This window comes from Acinonyx jubatus, chromosome C1, assembly GCF_027475565.1.
Source record: "Acinonyx jubatus isolate Ajub_Pintada_27869175 chromosome C1, VMU_Ajub_asm_v1.0, whole genome shotgun sequence".
NCBI classification, from domain to species: domain Eukaryota; kingdom Metazoa; phylum Chordata; class Mammalia; order Carnivora; family Felidae; genus Acinonyx; species Acinonyx jubatus.
In genome coordinates, this window is record NC_069381.1 from 4343814 (window position 1) to 4359974 (window position 16161).

General features: G+C 46.9%; 1 protein-coding gene across 1 annotated transcript in view; it reads right to left on the reverse strand.

Annotated features, from left to right (window-relative positions):
* The window catches only part of DNAJC11 (DnaJ heat shock protein family (Hsp40) member C11), a 70439-nt gene that overhangs the window by 16985 nt on the left and 37293 nt on the right, over positions 1–16161 (reverse strand). Inside the window, exons 5-6 of the mRNA XM_027060545.2 lie at positions 1622–1750; positions 524–646 (exon numbers count right to left, since the gene is read on the reverse strand). Of these exons, the coding sequence (XP_026916346.1) occupies positions 524–646; positions 1622–1750 (252 nt within the window). The remainder of the gene's footprint in view (positions 1–523; positions 647–1621; positions 1751–16161) is intronic.

Consider the following 16161-nt stretch of genomic DNA (forward strand, 5'->3'; position numbering starts at 1 on the left):
TAAGTCATCAGTGGTCCCTCACTCAGCCCTGGAGGTCCAGCCCATTCTGGCTGCCTCATTTACTTGTCTGGGTGACTTTCAAGGCAACTCTTCAGTGTTCATTTGGCGCAGTTCAATGTGCTCAGCAAAGCTGGCTGTTAAATGACCGCCAATCAGTGGAGCAGAGCACGGACACAGCACCTGCCTTCTGAACTGGGCAGGGGGCGGGAAGAGCCTACAGGTTTCTGCCAGAAGGGAACAAAGATGCTGAGTTTCTCGAGGCTGGATTTCTGTAAGGTGGCATCTCAAGGGAGATCTTGCTGCTCTGTCCTGCCTCTGAGCTGTCCAGCAGACAGAGGATTCCTTCTCAGGCACGAGACAGACTTTTCCCTTGGGGACAGTCAACTCACGCAAGTTTGACATCCACCTTTTATACAATGATGAAACCAACCCAGGTCTTTTTGAGGGTTGGCATTTAGAGTATAAATGTTCAGAAATAAGACTTTGCAGCGGACAACACGATCCCGCCAGTCGACATTCTTACCTCTCCCCATCCCTTTGCGGAAGTGACTCGTCTAAGTGCAAAGTTAATGGAACCCCCTCCATTTCCATTCTGGGTTGAGAGGCTTCCGGAGAGGATGGCTGTGTCTGTAGCTGTCAAGGGTGCCTAGGAAGTGAGATTTGCTGGTAACGAATGAATCAAAGCACTAGGAAGCACAAGGACAGCAGCCTAATGAATACGCTGTATCTGCCCGGCCAAAGGTGCAAGTGACCTACAGCTCAGGTGTACAGGGATGCACGGTGTGACCTCAGCTGGTTCGCTTCTCTCCCACTTTGCCATCTGAACTGCACGTGGCCACCGAGGTAATGTTTTACAAAAGTGTTAATAGGCAAATTAGAAATAAAACCAGGGAAAGACAGGGCTACATCCTGGTTCCCGGTGTACCGATGGCATCAGACTGCACAGTGACTGCCTCATGTGTCTCTCCTCCCATCGTGGGATGTCTGCACCTCTCCAGGTCTTGCTCGCCACCGGCACCATGGAAAGGACTGAACCCAGGGCTGTACTAACCCTGGAAGCTCCACCAGAGGGGCCGGTTTCCCAGAGTTAGGACTTCATGTGATGCACTTGAGGATAAACATAGGAGCTGAGGGGGCAGAGAGACCTACTGTTACCCTCAGCAGACTGGCCCACCAGTGCCACATCCAAATCGTGGGTAGAAAGACGACATTTTAGTGACCCTGGGTTTAGCTGAATATTGCGTTTTCTGCACACAACAGAGTGTGCGTTAAAACTAAAACTGGTTCTTGGAATCACCCATGGAGGTCTGTTTTCTCGCCCCGAATCATCCTGAACTTGGCCGCTACTTCTTTTAGACTGCTCGCATTTCTGCTGGGGGAGCCCTACGACCTTGGAAGCTACGCGTCCCCTGGCACTCATGTTGCTAACACGTCAGCAAAGCAGTAACAAAACAAGGTTATGCCTGGAACTCTCTCTCTCTCTCTTTTTTTAAGTGGCTAATTACATCCTTTCATAAATAAAGATGAGAAAAACCACAGCTGCGCAGTACGTTGTGCCTCGTTAACCCGAGCCTCACTGCACTGGGGGGCGGGTTGGGAGTGGGGGGAGTCTGGGCTTTACCTCAATGGACTGGGATATGTGCATCTTGTTAATTTCAATCTGCGGAAAGCCACTTCCGGACACATCTTCGTACTCTTCCTCGTAGCGATCAAAAAGGTCAGTGGCATCGATGCCAACACTGATGGTCCCCTGGGGCAGAAAAACAAGCAGTCAGCAGCAGGGGTGGTATTTGTGGAACGAAAGACAATCTACGCTTTGGCACCCGGCGGTTCACTGAGTGTGGGCAGGACTCCGCCAGGAGGCCCGCAGAGCATGAATGTCACAGTTCACACCAACCAGCAGCACAGCTCCACCGACTGCGAGGGTCAGAAAACCAGTCGCGTCTGCAGGTGAATGACGCGCCAAAGACAAGGGTCAGGGAAAGGAAAACAGTCTACGCAATTTGATTTTTAGAGCCCAAACAGGACCCACTTCATGGCTCTAATTTTAGATCATCTCTAGATTTAACCCATGGATGCAGAAACCTAGACACAAGCCACATGGACCAAACATGTTCATGTTTGAGTCTAGACACTCTTAAATCATACAACTACCTCAAAACTCTTTAAAACTTAAAAATAACTTCAGAGATGGGGTGCCTGTGGGGCTCAGTCACTTAAGCGTCCGACTCTTGGTTTCGGCTCAGGTCATGATCTCATGGTTTGTGAGTTTGGGTCCCATGTTGGGCTCTGTGCGGACAGCCTGCTTGGGATGTTCTCTCTCAAAATAAATAAACTAAAAAAAAAAAAAAAAAAAAAAATTGCACACAAAATCAACTGTGGACAAACGGGAGATTGAAAAACTCTTCCCACCTTCTAAATCAGGTTTTGTTTTGTTTTGTTTTGTTTTGTTTTTCCAGAGCTAGAGAGAGTGAACAGGGGAGGGGCAGAGGAAGGGAGAGAAAGAGAAAGAGAATCCCAAGCAGGCTCTGTGATCAGTGTAGAGCCTCATGCGAGGCTCCATCCCACGACCCCTGGGATCATGACCTGAGATGGAATCAAGAGCCAGATGCTTAACCACTGAACCACCCAGGTGCCCTTCACTTTCTAAAATTAATCTGAGAATTAAGTTATGAGAAGTGGAACACCATATTCTCTCAAGTAATGTGAAGCTAAAATTTGCTGACTGATATAAAATGCTCCACACTCAGAAAATCAATGTTTATTATTTTATTGTCATAAGATTTTTCAAATGGGCATATTTCTTAATCCCACATATAAATATCTGACCACGCACACGTTTTTATTCAGTTCCCTGCAGCCCATTAAAAAAAAAAAAAACTGTTGGGCGCCTGGGTGGCGCAGTCGGTTAAGCGTCCGGCTTCAGCCAGGTCACGATCTCGCGGTCTGTGAGTTCGAGCCCCGCGTCGGGCTCTGGGCTGATGGCTCGGAGCCTGGAGCCTGTTTCCGATTCTGTGTCTCCCTCTCTCTCTGCCCCTCCCCCGTTCATGCTCTGTCTCTCTCTGTCCCAAAAATAAACGTTGAAAAAAAAAATTAAAAAAAAACCAAAAAACTGTTTTGAGGTTTTCTTTAAAAAAATGTTTATTTATTTTGAGACAGAGGGTGCGAGCGGGGTAGGAGCAGCCAGCAGAGAGAGAGAGAGAGAGAGAGGGAGAGAGACACAAAGACAGAGACAGACACACAATCCCAAGCAGACTCTGCACCATCAGCACAGAGCCCAATACAGGGCTCGAACTCATAAACCGTGAGATCACGACCACGACCGGAGCCAAAGGCAGGTGCTCAACCGTCTGAGCCACCCAGGCGCCGCCCCCCCCCCCCCCCCCCCCCGCCCCCACTGAGGTTTCATTTACATATAATAACATAAACTGCACCCGCCCAAAGTGCCTAGCTCAGTGAGTTCGGACAGACATATAGACTCGCAAAACCACCTCCACAATCACGACCCAGAACACCTACCGCCCCCGAAGTAGCGTGGGAGCATGTGTTTCTGTCCCTGAGAAGGGGACATGCGAACAAAGGCGGGAGAGGGGAACGAGGGAGGACGACGCTGGAGCACTAACAGCGCAAGGCTTGGGAGGAGCTGGGGTTGCTGCCTGTGGCTGATCCGTGGACATCACGGGGAGGGAGGGGGGAGATCCAGGAGACGACCAGCCGAGTCCTGCAGCTTTGCTGGTTTGGCAGTTATCCCAGATTTTCACGTTTACATAACGTACTACCATCATCATCACTAGTATTCTCCTCGTCAGCGGTTGACTTAAACTAAGAAGCCAGACTGGGTTTGGTGGACAGGCCTTCACTCTCCACTCCTGACATCTGCCACAGTCCCCTCTAGGGGCGTGTGGGGTGCACGGTGCGCTCCCCGTCTCAGTGTGGGTGCGAGCCGTAGGAGACACAGGCAGGTGGCTTGTGCCTTGGCCCGGGACATGCGTGAAGCCGCGGTCAGCCGTGTGCCTGGACAGCGGCAGGTGCATGTGAACACGGGCGGAGACAGGTGGCCAGTCCTGCGGTCCTGCTACGTGGAGAATTTATCAAAAAAGAAAGTATCACCTCCCGCAAAATAACAAAACCCCTGCATATTTACATCAGATGGCAGTCTGAATACTCTCGCCAGTGTCTTCCTCCTACTGAATGGTATAATCAGGCGGTGGCATGCTTTCAGTGAAGGGCCACGGTGACTATTTTAGGTGTTGTGGATCCTACGGTCACTGTTGTAGAGGAGAACAGCCCACACCCAGCTGACCCCGGCTGTGCTCCGGTTCCAGTAAAACTCTCTTCATTCACCTTGAAATCTGAATTTCATACATTTTTCATGTCTCAAAATATAACTTTTTCTTTTGATTTTTTTTTAATCATAAAAAACATAAAAACCATTCCTAGTTCATAAGTCACTTAAAACTGGGCAACTCCTGATTCGGTAAATACGCAGGGGTTTTGTTGTTTTGGGGGGGATAATTCTTTTTTGACAAATTCTTCAGGCAGCAATAAAATTAAACATAGTGTATATTTAACAACAAAAACAAGCACTCAATTTCCATTTTCTCAGTAAGTCGATGAATTTGTAACTTGTATGAAATGTTTTTCAACATCGACCATCCATCCACAGTGCTAACTCAGACCACATGAAAATTAAGTCTAAACTCCGGTGTCTCCTTTAACAGTTAGTTCATTGTTCTTTAAAGACCATGCCCGGAAGTGAAGGGTAGCAGCAGCAGGGATTTACAGATCAAATGGTAGTTCCTCTGTTAATTTCACTATTTTTCCATTCTAAGGTTTGTAATGCACACATGAAAGATAAAGCCATAGCTGTATGTGTGTTCGTTCTAGTAGCAAAAGAACCTCGCAGCTGCTAATGATGCCACTTTTATGTGAGTGTTAACCAGATGCTTCAAATAGAAAATCAGTTAATGTTAATAATTGTTTGATTAGAATTATAAATGTACAATGCTGTGAATTATAAGAAATGTATATTTGGTCATCTGAATGACTAAATGTATTATTGGTCTTCATCCACAAGGTTCCAGGCTCACAGCTCCAGAAACCCTAGAAATTTCTGGTGATGAGGGCGATAAAAGTGTCTTGTGTTATGTTAATGAAGGCGACTTGTGGTCTCCACCCAAGTGCGGGGGCGGGGGAAGCCAGAGGCTGAATCAGCCAATGGCCAATGACTTAGGTCAGTCTGACTGCGCAATGAGGCCTCCATAAAAATCCAAAAGGACTGGGTTCTGAGAGCTTCGGGTTGGTGAACACAGCGGAGGTACAGGGAGAGTAGGGTGTCTGGAGAAGGCACAGAAGCCCCCGTACCCATTCCCCAGACCCCGCTCTGGCTGCTGATTTGTAAACTGAAGTGTTTTCCTGAGTTCTGCAAGCCCCTCTAGAGAATTAAAAGAACCCAAGGGGGCGGGTGTTGGCATCTGCAGCCCTCAGCCATAGGCCTTGGGCTCGGGACTGGCATCTGAAGTGGGGGGTGGGAGCAGTGTTGGAGGACTGAACCCCTAACCTGTGCAATCTGATGCCGTCTCCAGGTAGACGGTGTCAGAATGGAGTTGGATTCTCGGACGCCCTGTTGGTGTCCAAGATTTGCTGGTTGTGTGCTGCCCTCATCCTCGGTGTGGGAATTGGGGGAACTCTATGAGAAAATGTTACTGTAAACTCCAGTCAGAACGTTCCACAATGAATGTAAAATTTTGTTTTTGTGGTGACACTCAAATACCAGTTTTGGTAAAGTACAGCGTTACAGTACAAGTATCTTATTGAATCAAGAGACCTATGGAGTAGAAACAGTCTTGGGATTAGTTACAATGCACACAGATGCATAACCCTGTCAAAACCTGGGTAGCTCAGTCGGTTAGGCCTCTGACTCTTGATTTCAGCTCAGATCAGGATCTTGAGGTTGGGGAGTTCGAGCCCCGCGTTGGGCTCTGAGCTGACAGCAGGGAGCCTGCTTGGGATATTCTCTCTCTCTCTCATTCTGTCCTCCGCTGCTTGTGCTCTCCCTCTTCTCTCTCAAAATACATAAACAAACTTAAAAAATAAAATAAAACAGACAGAAAAAAAAAAGCTGTGATAGTCTACCTATGGAAAAAAAGCTAAAGTTGTCAAAATGTACAAATATTTTTGTGTATGCAGAGTACCAGCAATTTTTTTTTTGTGAAGCTGATTCTGAACACAAAAAAATGTGGCGTGCCAGTGCATTAAAAATTGAATATTAGGAATGTCTGAGTCTTTAAAGGACTCCTTTTTAAAATGGCACAATAAACCCTGTAGCTTTTAAAATATTTAAGAAATTGCAATCACTGGAAATAAAGCACGTAACTCTGAAATTGAGCTCCTGAGGAAGGACAGACTGCATAAGAGAGCTCCAACAGTTTTTTTCATTTTGAAATTCCATAATGGTATTTTGGAATATCTCAATTTTTGGTAAGAATCGTTGGGTGGAGCTGTCATCTTTAATTAGTTAAATTTATCTTCTTTCCTGGAACGGAACGAAAAGGCCTTGCCTGCAGCTTTGTGGCTGGCATGTAAATTTGATGAAGCAGTCAAAAGATCATAAATAAAGACAGTTTATAAAAAAAAAAAAAATGTGTCAAAGAAAAATATTCCAAATGGAGGCAAAAAGACAATATCTATGAAAATACTTGGGCCAAAATATATGCTCCACAAGGTAGAAATTTAGAATTTAGACTATTTTCTTCTCAATTAATAATACTATAGTATACAGAGAAGAATCAAATATGTTAAAAATTTCAAATTTACTAAATACAAGTGTAGAAGATGGTAGGCAATGTCATGAAAGAAAAAAAAAAACACTAAAGGTACATTCTTCGGAAAAACAGTGGTGCCACAGTGAATCCAAAGAAGAAGAATCCAGAAGAATCCAAAGAAGGCCTCCCAGTGGGTCCTGCCTGCTGGCATGTGACCCTTGCACAGAGCCCTCTCCTTGATTCTGCACAGGACTGGGACTTGCTTTTGTCCAACAGAGTGCAGTGGGTGTGAAGGTGTCGCCTTCAGAGCTAGGTCACAGGAAGACTCGAAGCTTCTTTCAGGCCTTTGGAGGTGCTTTTCTGGGGAAGCTCACTAACACAGGACAATCTACGTCCCCTGAGACTGCTATGCCGTGAGGAAGCCCAAGCCAGCCGGGGTTAGGGGGAGAAGAAGGAGAGCCACCTGGGAGGCACAAGAGTGCAAACGTCATCTTCAATGTGACCCAGCTGCCACTGGACTTCACCCATATGAGGAGACCCCCCAGGGAGAACCATGGTCAACCACAGAGAACCTGGTCAACCACAGGACCAGGAGAGAAAACCCAATTGTTCACGCGAGCCACTAAGTTTTGGTGTGATTGGTTATGCACTGATACATAACCAGAATGCAGAATATCAGAGACAAACACAGCTGATATACGTACGTGAATGTGTGCCAAAAATGATTCTGCTTCTGCTACTTTTATTTATTTTTTTAAGTAGGCTCGACATCCAACGTGGGGCTTGAACTCACGATCCTGAACTCAAGAGTCGCATGCTCTACCAGCTGAGCCAGCCAGGCGCCCCCGCTTCTGCCACTTTTCATGTTCACATAATCAATATAATTTTTAAAATCTGCTTTAATATACACAGGTATGTGTTTTTTTACAGGAAATATTTTATTTTTGAAAATAGGTTTTAAGTAAACCATTTCATAGTTTCTCCAATATAATAAAATCAGTGTTGATCAATAAACATTTCAAAAAGCTGTAAAATTTTAATTATTTTAAGTACCTCTTTTTCTCTCTCAAAAACGTCCTGGGGTTTGGATGGGGAATGACCGTCACCCTATACGGGCCACTGTCAGGATGCTGGCTCATAATGAATGATATAAGCCACTGGAGCGCCTCAGGCAGGATGGTGTGGTCCCACCCTAGTTTTGCAGGCTCAATCGGGCTGCTGTGCTGAGGTGAGGAAGGAGGCAGGGAGAGCGGTCAGGGGAGCCTATTTGGTGATTCGTGCGGCAGGAACGGTGGCAACCACGGTCTTATCTCTGGGGGTTTCCTGACGGGCCGCCTCATTCAACTTGTTGGTCTCGGCAGGTTTCAGTTGGTTCTCTAAGGACAGGCAATCATATCCTACACAAAAAACTACAGCCCTTTCAATATTTACATCTCCTTTATTATCTGTCTAATTGCATTGGGTGAAAACTTCCAGAATGTTAAGTATGGTTTTCTTTCCTTTCCCAAAGAAAAATTTTAGAATGATACATCTTTGTGTTAACTTCACACTGACAATCAGCCTGTGTACCAAAGGGTAGAAGAGCCCTTAAAAGCCAAAAATATTGCTCAAGTCATCAGTTTTTCAACTATTTTGTTGTTTCTTTCCTTTTAATTTAAAAAAATTTAATGTTTATTTTAGAGACAGAGAGAGATCGAGAGAGACAGACAGACAGACAGAGTGCGAGTGGGGTAGGGGCAGAGAGACAGAGACAGAGGGAGACACAGAATCCGAAGCAGGCTCCAGACTCCGAGCTGCCAGCACAGACCCCAACATGGGGTGTGAGCCCACCAACTGTGAGAGCATGACCTGGGCTGAAGTCAGACGTTTAACCGACAGAGCCACCACCCACGCGCCTGAGCGGTGACTTCTGAGACTCAACAGGCTTTGGTCCGAGTCTATGGAAAAGGACTCACCCAGAAAGGTCAAGAGAGCCACGGTACGGGATGTTAGGCTCAAGAGCCAGCCACACCCAATGAAACAGACTGTCCCAGAGCATGAGCGATCACATCATTCTGGGTGCACAAGGACATGTCTCTTAATATTTTCAAGAGTGGTTTGGATGTCTGCCTTCCGCTGTTCTCCCATTTCAAGGCGATAACCTTTTGAAAATGGGCTGGTCACAGTACCAGAACCGGATAGCTTTCTTCTCCGTGTGCTAACGAGGTATTTGGTGGCAACTTACCAACTCACTTTCAGGAACTTTCAAGACAATACGCTTTTATATGAGAAGTCACAACTCTGAGGGGTGAAAGATCTGAATTCTGACAGAAGATCAAAAAGATCAAGGAAAAGAGAAAGATAAAATAGATCTAATGCCGGGGAAATTAATGAGCCAGCGCTTTCCCAACAACTTTCCATCCAATGTATGGAGGTTTGTGTCCTTTTATTATTAAATTGTAATTAAATCACATTTTTCAAATCAAAAGAGTTTACAAAGGAAAATACTTGCACACTTCACTTTAGTTTTCTAGAGCAGGGTCATCGAACTTTTTCTGTCAAGGGCTAGATCGTATTTTAGGTTTTGTAGACGGTTATGGCTGAAACCACTCAGTCTGTGCTGTTACTGAAAGCACAAAAAAGCCACGGGTCATACTTAAATGAATGAGCTTTGCTGTATTCCAATAAAACTTTATTTCAGGATACTGAAATTCAAGTTTCATTTTTATTTTTGACAGAGAGAGCAAGACAGAGAGAGCGAGAGCGAGCTCGAGCAGGGGGCGGGGCACAGAGAAAAGGACACAGAATCCAAAGCAGGCCCCAGGCTCCGAGCTGTCAGCACAGAGCCCGACTCAGGGCTTGAACCTATGGACTGTGCGACCATTAACTTAGCCGAAGTTGGACGCTTAACCGACTGAGCCACCCAGGTGCCCCAAGTTTCATATCATTTTTATGTGTCACAAATTCTTCTTCTTCCTTTTTTCTTTTTTTTTTTAAAGTAGGCTAAATGCCCAGCATGGAGTCCAGTGAGGGGCCCGAACCCATGACCTGGAGATCAAGACCTGAGCTGAGATTAAGAGCCAGATGCTCAACCAACTGAGCCATCCAGATGCCCCTCTTGTGATTTTTTAAAAACCATTAAAGATGTAATAAAAACCATTCTTAGCTCACGGGCTGAAGAAAACTAGACAGTGGGCCACGGTTGGCTGAGCCTCGTGTTAGGGTACTCAATTCTGCCATCAGAGTATAAAAAGACAACACGATGATAGTTATAAAGTCCTTTACATGCATTCATGATACCGATGAAACACTGTCAGTGGGACAGGCAGCAGCTACAGATTCCCAACTAAGACCTCTGTGATCTGTTCCGGAGATGGAAGAATCAGTCTGTCGCGTAGGGCAGTTTCCGCTGCCCAGACCAGAAGCGACTGGGCTCCAGGGAGGACACTCCCCGTGGTTTCAAACCATTTTCAATTAGGCCACGGTAGTAAGAATATAACACGACTTAGCAAATGAATCTGATTTACTAGTTTCTCAGGTTTTGAACTACTTAATAAAAATCACCAACTCTTAAGATTCAAAGGTTCAGGGAGGTAAACATAGGAGGAAGAGATCACCTTTTAAGCATCTATTCCAACCTCTAAACTACAACCACACTGGACCACCAAATGAACCATTCTTAAGTCAACCCTGTTTTCTTTAACCATGAAATAAAAATAAGCACTGTAAGCAAGATGGCTTTTTGCCCTCACGCCTGCAGACTACTGCAGCAGCTCCAAGTCAGCCGCCATCTGACCTCCCTGGGAGCCTGCTAGTTTAGATGCAGAGTCCCCGGGAGCAGCCTGACAGACTCCTGTGCAGCTCCTCTGAGAATCTGCAGTTAAAAAACAGTTTTTTTTAGTGTTTATTTATTTTTGAGAGAGAGAAAGATGGAGAGTGAGCAGGAGAGGGGCGGAGAGAGGGAGACGCAGAATCCGAAACAGGCTCTGGGCTCCGAGCTGTCGGTGCAGAGCCCGACGCGGGGCTGGAACTCACGAATCCCGAGATCACGACCTGAGCTGAAGTCAGATACCTATCCAATTGAGCCACCCAGGCGCCCCTCTTCCCGACAGACTTTCAAACGAAGAAGCTGTGGTTGACAGAGTTGTGGCTATTTTCTTTTTTTTTCTTTTGTTCTTCTATCTCGATGATGACGGACAAACAAAAGGCTTCTGGTACAATTACGTCCAATAACCAATGTGGATTTTTGGTTAAACCAATAGTATTGTTGTCTTGAAACCCTCCTCCCTCCCAAAGTGAGGCTCAAGGAATAACAGAGGTGATAGAGAAGAGGTGCTAACCAAGCCTTAGAAACTGGAAAAGGATGGAGATGGTCACTGAGCAGAGGAAGCTGAAACCAGGCCTCTGCTGGTTGAGGCACCGGAGGGACCAGGCACCCCAGGAGTTGCCTGCTTACTAAGGGGACAAGTGACAGAGGCCTGATCTTTGAAGACATCAAGGGAAGGCATGCCAGCTCTGGCGGGAGGGGTGGGGCAGGCCCTGGAAACAGGGTCATCTCCCAGCCCGCTCCCCCCGACGCCCCTACCGCAGCTAGGCCAGAGACTGGGGGTTTCCTCTCCAGAGAGCAACCACCCACTGAGTAGAAGAGGCCTTTCAACACTAAGCTCCGTCGAGGATGGAGGGAGTTAAGGCCGTGAGTGACAAACCCTGCCAAGCCCGGGCTTTTCTGCCTCCCTCCTCGGGAGCAGACAGCCGGAGATTATTACCACACGTTCGAGGGAAATCTCCAACACGGAAGTCGGAAACCAAGTAAACATCAGAAAGAAGGAGAAAGAAGCAGAGAATACAAACGCCAAAGAAAATGGCAAACAACCTGTAAGGAATATCCTTAGAAAAATAAGAGATGTTGCGTTAATCGTAAAAAACAGCGTTGTGAACGCTATGTGTCAGGGACTCTCCCAAGTGTTCAACACGTGTTCCGCTTCAGCTTTTCACTGACGACACTGCCACTGTCTCCACTTCACAGATGAACACGCCGAGGAACAAAGAGGCGAAGTGTCTGAGATGGGATGTGAACGCAGGGCATCTGTCTCTACAGCTCAAAGCACCAGAGCCCCACTTTGCACCTTCCCATGAATTAGAAAAACAACACATCTGAGAAGAGGAAACTTCATGGATGTTAAAAAATAGAGCAGGAATATTCACGTTAAATATGAAGCTGTAACTAAATAGTAAGTTAGACTCACTTCATAACACGTGTCTCGACACACGTATACTGTCCAACGTATGCACACACACGCGTTATACTTAGCTGAGGATAAAGATACAACCAAGACTTTCTGAGGTATGCAGAGTCTGGAAAGCAAGGTGGCGACATCTCTTAAGAGCTGAACATCAATTTTATATCTAGGTGTTTGTGGACACCCCTGCACGTGTGTGCACGAGGAGACAAGCACAAGAACACGCGGAATGTTCTTTAACAGCAAAGCCCCAGAAACGAGGGTGGGTGAGCTGATTTACAGCAACGACAATGAATGAGCCACAGCCTCACGAGAAACACACAGACTCCAAAAGAGTATGAGGTGTGGGTAGAAAACAAGTCCCAGAGGACTACTGATAGCATGGTAGCATTTTTATAAAGCTGAAAAATAAGACCCAAACAGTGTATTACTTAAGCCTACATCCCCCCCCCGCCTTTTTTTAAATGCTTATTTATTTATTTTTAGGAGAGAGAGAGAGCGTGCACGAGCGGGGGAGAGGCAGAGAGACAGGAAGACAGAGGATCCCAAGTAGGCTCTGCAAAGTCAGGAGAGAGCCCAGTGTGGGGCTCGAACCTTGAGATCAATGACCTGGGCCGAAGCCGGACACTTAACCGACTGAGCCATCCAGGCCGTCCCAAGCATACACACAATTTATGGCAAAATTTAAAAAGCAACACAAGGATGGCCATTTGGATTGTGTTTCCTTCTGGCAGGGAGGTGGGGCAGGCGGGGGCCATGGAAGCAGATGCAAGGTGTGGGCAGTACTCTTGTCCTGGGGTCAGGCGGTGGGGTCCTACATGTTCCTCACTCCTGTTACGGTTTATACATTACACGTAATCCTTTGTATGTGTATAGATGCGTAGTCCGTACGTTATTTTTTCTTTTAAAAGAGTTAGAGCAGAAAAAAAAGGACACAGAAATTTGCCTTCCAGGCATCTTTTATAATGAGCTACTGGAGGATGCCCAAAAAAGGATCAATCAGGAAGACAGGGAGGCGGAAAGCCAACCCAGGAAAGGGTTGGGCCTCCGAGCTCCTCGAGGACAGGGAGGTTCTGTTTGGTGCAGCTCAGGATGTTGACTGAACGAAAAGGCATTCCTAGGAAGCTGGTGAGGAAAGTCCTGGGGCCCCAGCTATACGCAGGCCTGGAAAGCAGGGTCCAGACTGGAAGGGGAGCAGGGAGGATGAAGCGGGGATCCTGGGGGCGGGGGGTGCCACCAGGATGGGTGAGAGTATCTAAGGAGTGCGATGGAAGGGGGAAGGCTGAATCCAACAGTCTGGAAACGAAGTAGTGACAGATTTATAGAAAGCTCGTCAAAGGAACCTAGGGAGAGAGAGAGTTACTAACACCGTGAGGAAAAGGCCTTTCGAGAAAGGTCTGGTAGTCGTGGTACGCCCGCCTGGCTCAGCTGAGCATTTATTTGGTGAACCTTCACTTAACCCCAAGGGCGATTATAACCGCGCCGGGTGGACAAGGACGCTGGGGAACTGCATCCTTATCTTTACTGAGGGGGGGAAACCGGAAAAACAGAACAGTGTAAACGTGCAACTCAGGAATACAGAAGAAACGTCTGAAGCAAGAGCTCAGGGGGCAGGAGAGGCACGTCCCTCCTGGGTCAGGTGGGGTGGGGGCAGGAGTCAGGTGGGAAAGACGGGTGCTGGGAGGGGCGGCTGCTTGTTTCTGCAGTAAGCCTGGTACCCGACTTCGTAAACTACTTACGCGCATTACTCTGACCACAAAAACCTGCAAAAAATTTCCCCACACCTTAGACTGCAAAACTAGCATCTACTTAAAAATGAGTAAAATCTTAGCAAGGTCTTACATGCATATTTAAACATCCGTCGACTTCTTGTGCCGCGGAGTCTCAGAGGCCTCCTCTTCAGGAGGAGCTAACGTAACCAAGGGACACCACGACTCCCAGGCAGGGCCTGGAGACCGCCAGAGGTCATCAAAGCGCTCCAGCCGGGACGGAGCACCACCCGCCGGCCCGGCACCCACTCCCACACTGGCTCTGTGAACAGCCGGGAAAACTTATTTTTATCTTAATTATGTAACTGCCCCCCTTCCCCCCACTTGGAAGATGCAGGTCCCTGCTGCTCTGTGTTCGGGACGAGATGGTGGATGAAAGTGCGGTTTCCTTCAGCCCCCAGCAGCCCACCGCATTCACTGCTCCTTAGACGGAGCCAAAATCATCTCCGTGCCGTCGGTTCTGTTCTCTCGAACTGTCACAAATTAAGGCCAGTTGCTGCTTTTCAACAGGGAAATGGAGATGTGCCTCTTGGCCCTCAGCTGCTAATAATTTCCACCATCACTGTTCCAGACACACTGGTCTCTTTGCCTCTACTCGAACATACCAGATCCAGCATCCCTCTGCACTGGCTGCTCCCTCCATCCAGAAGGCTCTTCCCCGATATCCACACGGATAACTTGTCTCATCTTTGTTCCAATGTTATCCTCTCAGCAAGGCCTGACCACCTTATTTCAAATTGCTTTCCTCTCCCCGGACCCTGACCTAGCTTCCCGCCATAGCACGGTCACGTTCTAACGTATTATATGCTTTTATGTATTGTGTTTATGGTCTCTCTCGGCTAGTACCCAAGAGGGCAGGGTCTTGTCTGTTATTCTCTGCTGCACGTCCACATCTGGCACAGGATCTGGCTCCTTACAGGCACCCAATTTAAACTGCTTTGTGTATAAATGAATCATCTTTATCGTACTCATTCCCAACCTGCAAAATACTCTAAACTGTTGTTAACACTAAGCTGAGCCAAATAAAGACCACCATTTCCCCGTCTCCCCTGCTCTTAGCTAGCATGTCTAACCTTGCCATTCTAGTTCATTGGGATCTTTTAGAATCTTGGTTTTGTCCTTCGGCCTTGGGTCACCTGTGAATATGACAAACACATCCTCACTGACATCATTTACAGAAATTCTGAACATGACAAGTTACAGCCTTTCTCCCATGAGGAGAAGCTTCTCACCAGGCTGGGGATGATGCATTAATCAACCCTCTTTGAGTAGAATCAGGTGTTCATTCAGCCAGGAATGTTTCATTCTGAATTATTTTCATGTTTGTATTTTATCTGGCCATAAGGATAATGTGAGAAATTTCTGTCAAATGCATTCTCAATTACTAACTGAAAATTCCACCCAAAGAGGCAATTGCTTTAAGAGGCACTGTGCAGTTTGCCTGTTTTATAGCTGACGAGCCCATGGTGGCTCTTGTGAGATGGTCTCTGCAGATTCATTCTGGGATCAAAGTCAGAACCCATGTTCTCTCATGTTGGAGGATCAATCTCAAACTTACCAGAGTTTCCAAGGACGCCACCCCCCCTGGGCCGCCCTCCCTGCATAAACCGAAGCCTCTAATTCTGACGCCTTGTTTCCAAGTGGTTATGCCACCAGGATGGGGACAGCAGCCGGCCCTTCTCTTCTGCAAAAGCTCTGCTTTATCCAACAGCCTTCTCGGACTCGGTCCCCTCTTCTGTGCCAACTTCCCAATTTCTTCACTCTCGACAGCTGCCCATTTCTGCACACATTACGTCGCCCCTTCCTGACATTGAGCGCAACCAACATATGGGCTCGAACAGCTTTTCTTCTGTATGGCTTTCCTGTCAGCGAAGCCGAGTCAGTTTATGACATCAGAGTCCTTTCCACCGAACAGACTGAAGTCATAGCCACAGGCTCATTCGGATGCCTATAATCATTAGCCATGGCAAGTGAAACACGGCTTTTCAAAAACCCTTTAAAAATAATTGAGTAATGTAATCCTGTGTCTTTATGAAAACACTCTGGGATTTAAAACTATTTTTACTGTTACAGGTCTTCCTTGATACATTTTTTAAATGTTTCCTGATACAGCTGGATTCTATTTTTAAGCTATTACAGGAACCAAACCAATAAGCTGGCCTTTCTAAAATCAGAAAGGAGGTCTTGCCAGGGAGTTTACGTTAAGCTCTGTACAGCGAAAGGAGAATGGAAGGTCCAGGAAATAATGTGCCGATCTCCAGGAACTGTTATGTAAAAGGGACAGAAAGCAAGCAGTCCATACGCCCAGAGGCAGACAGTGACGGCCCCCCAGCAGTCTTTGACTTAACAGTGTGCTTCACACGGGATGGGAACAAGTTCATTAGGAGGCAGTAACAAAGTCCCGACTGC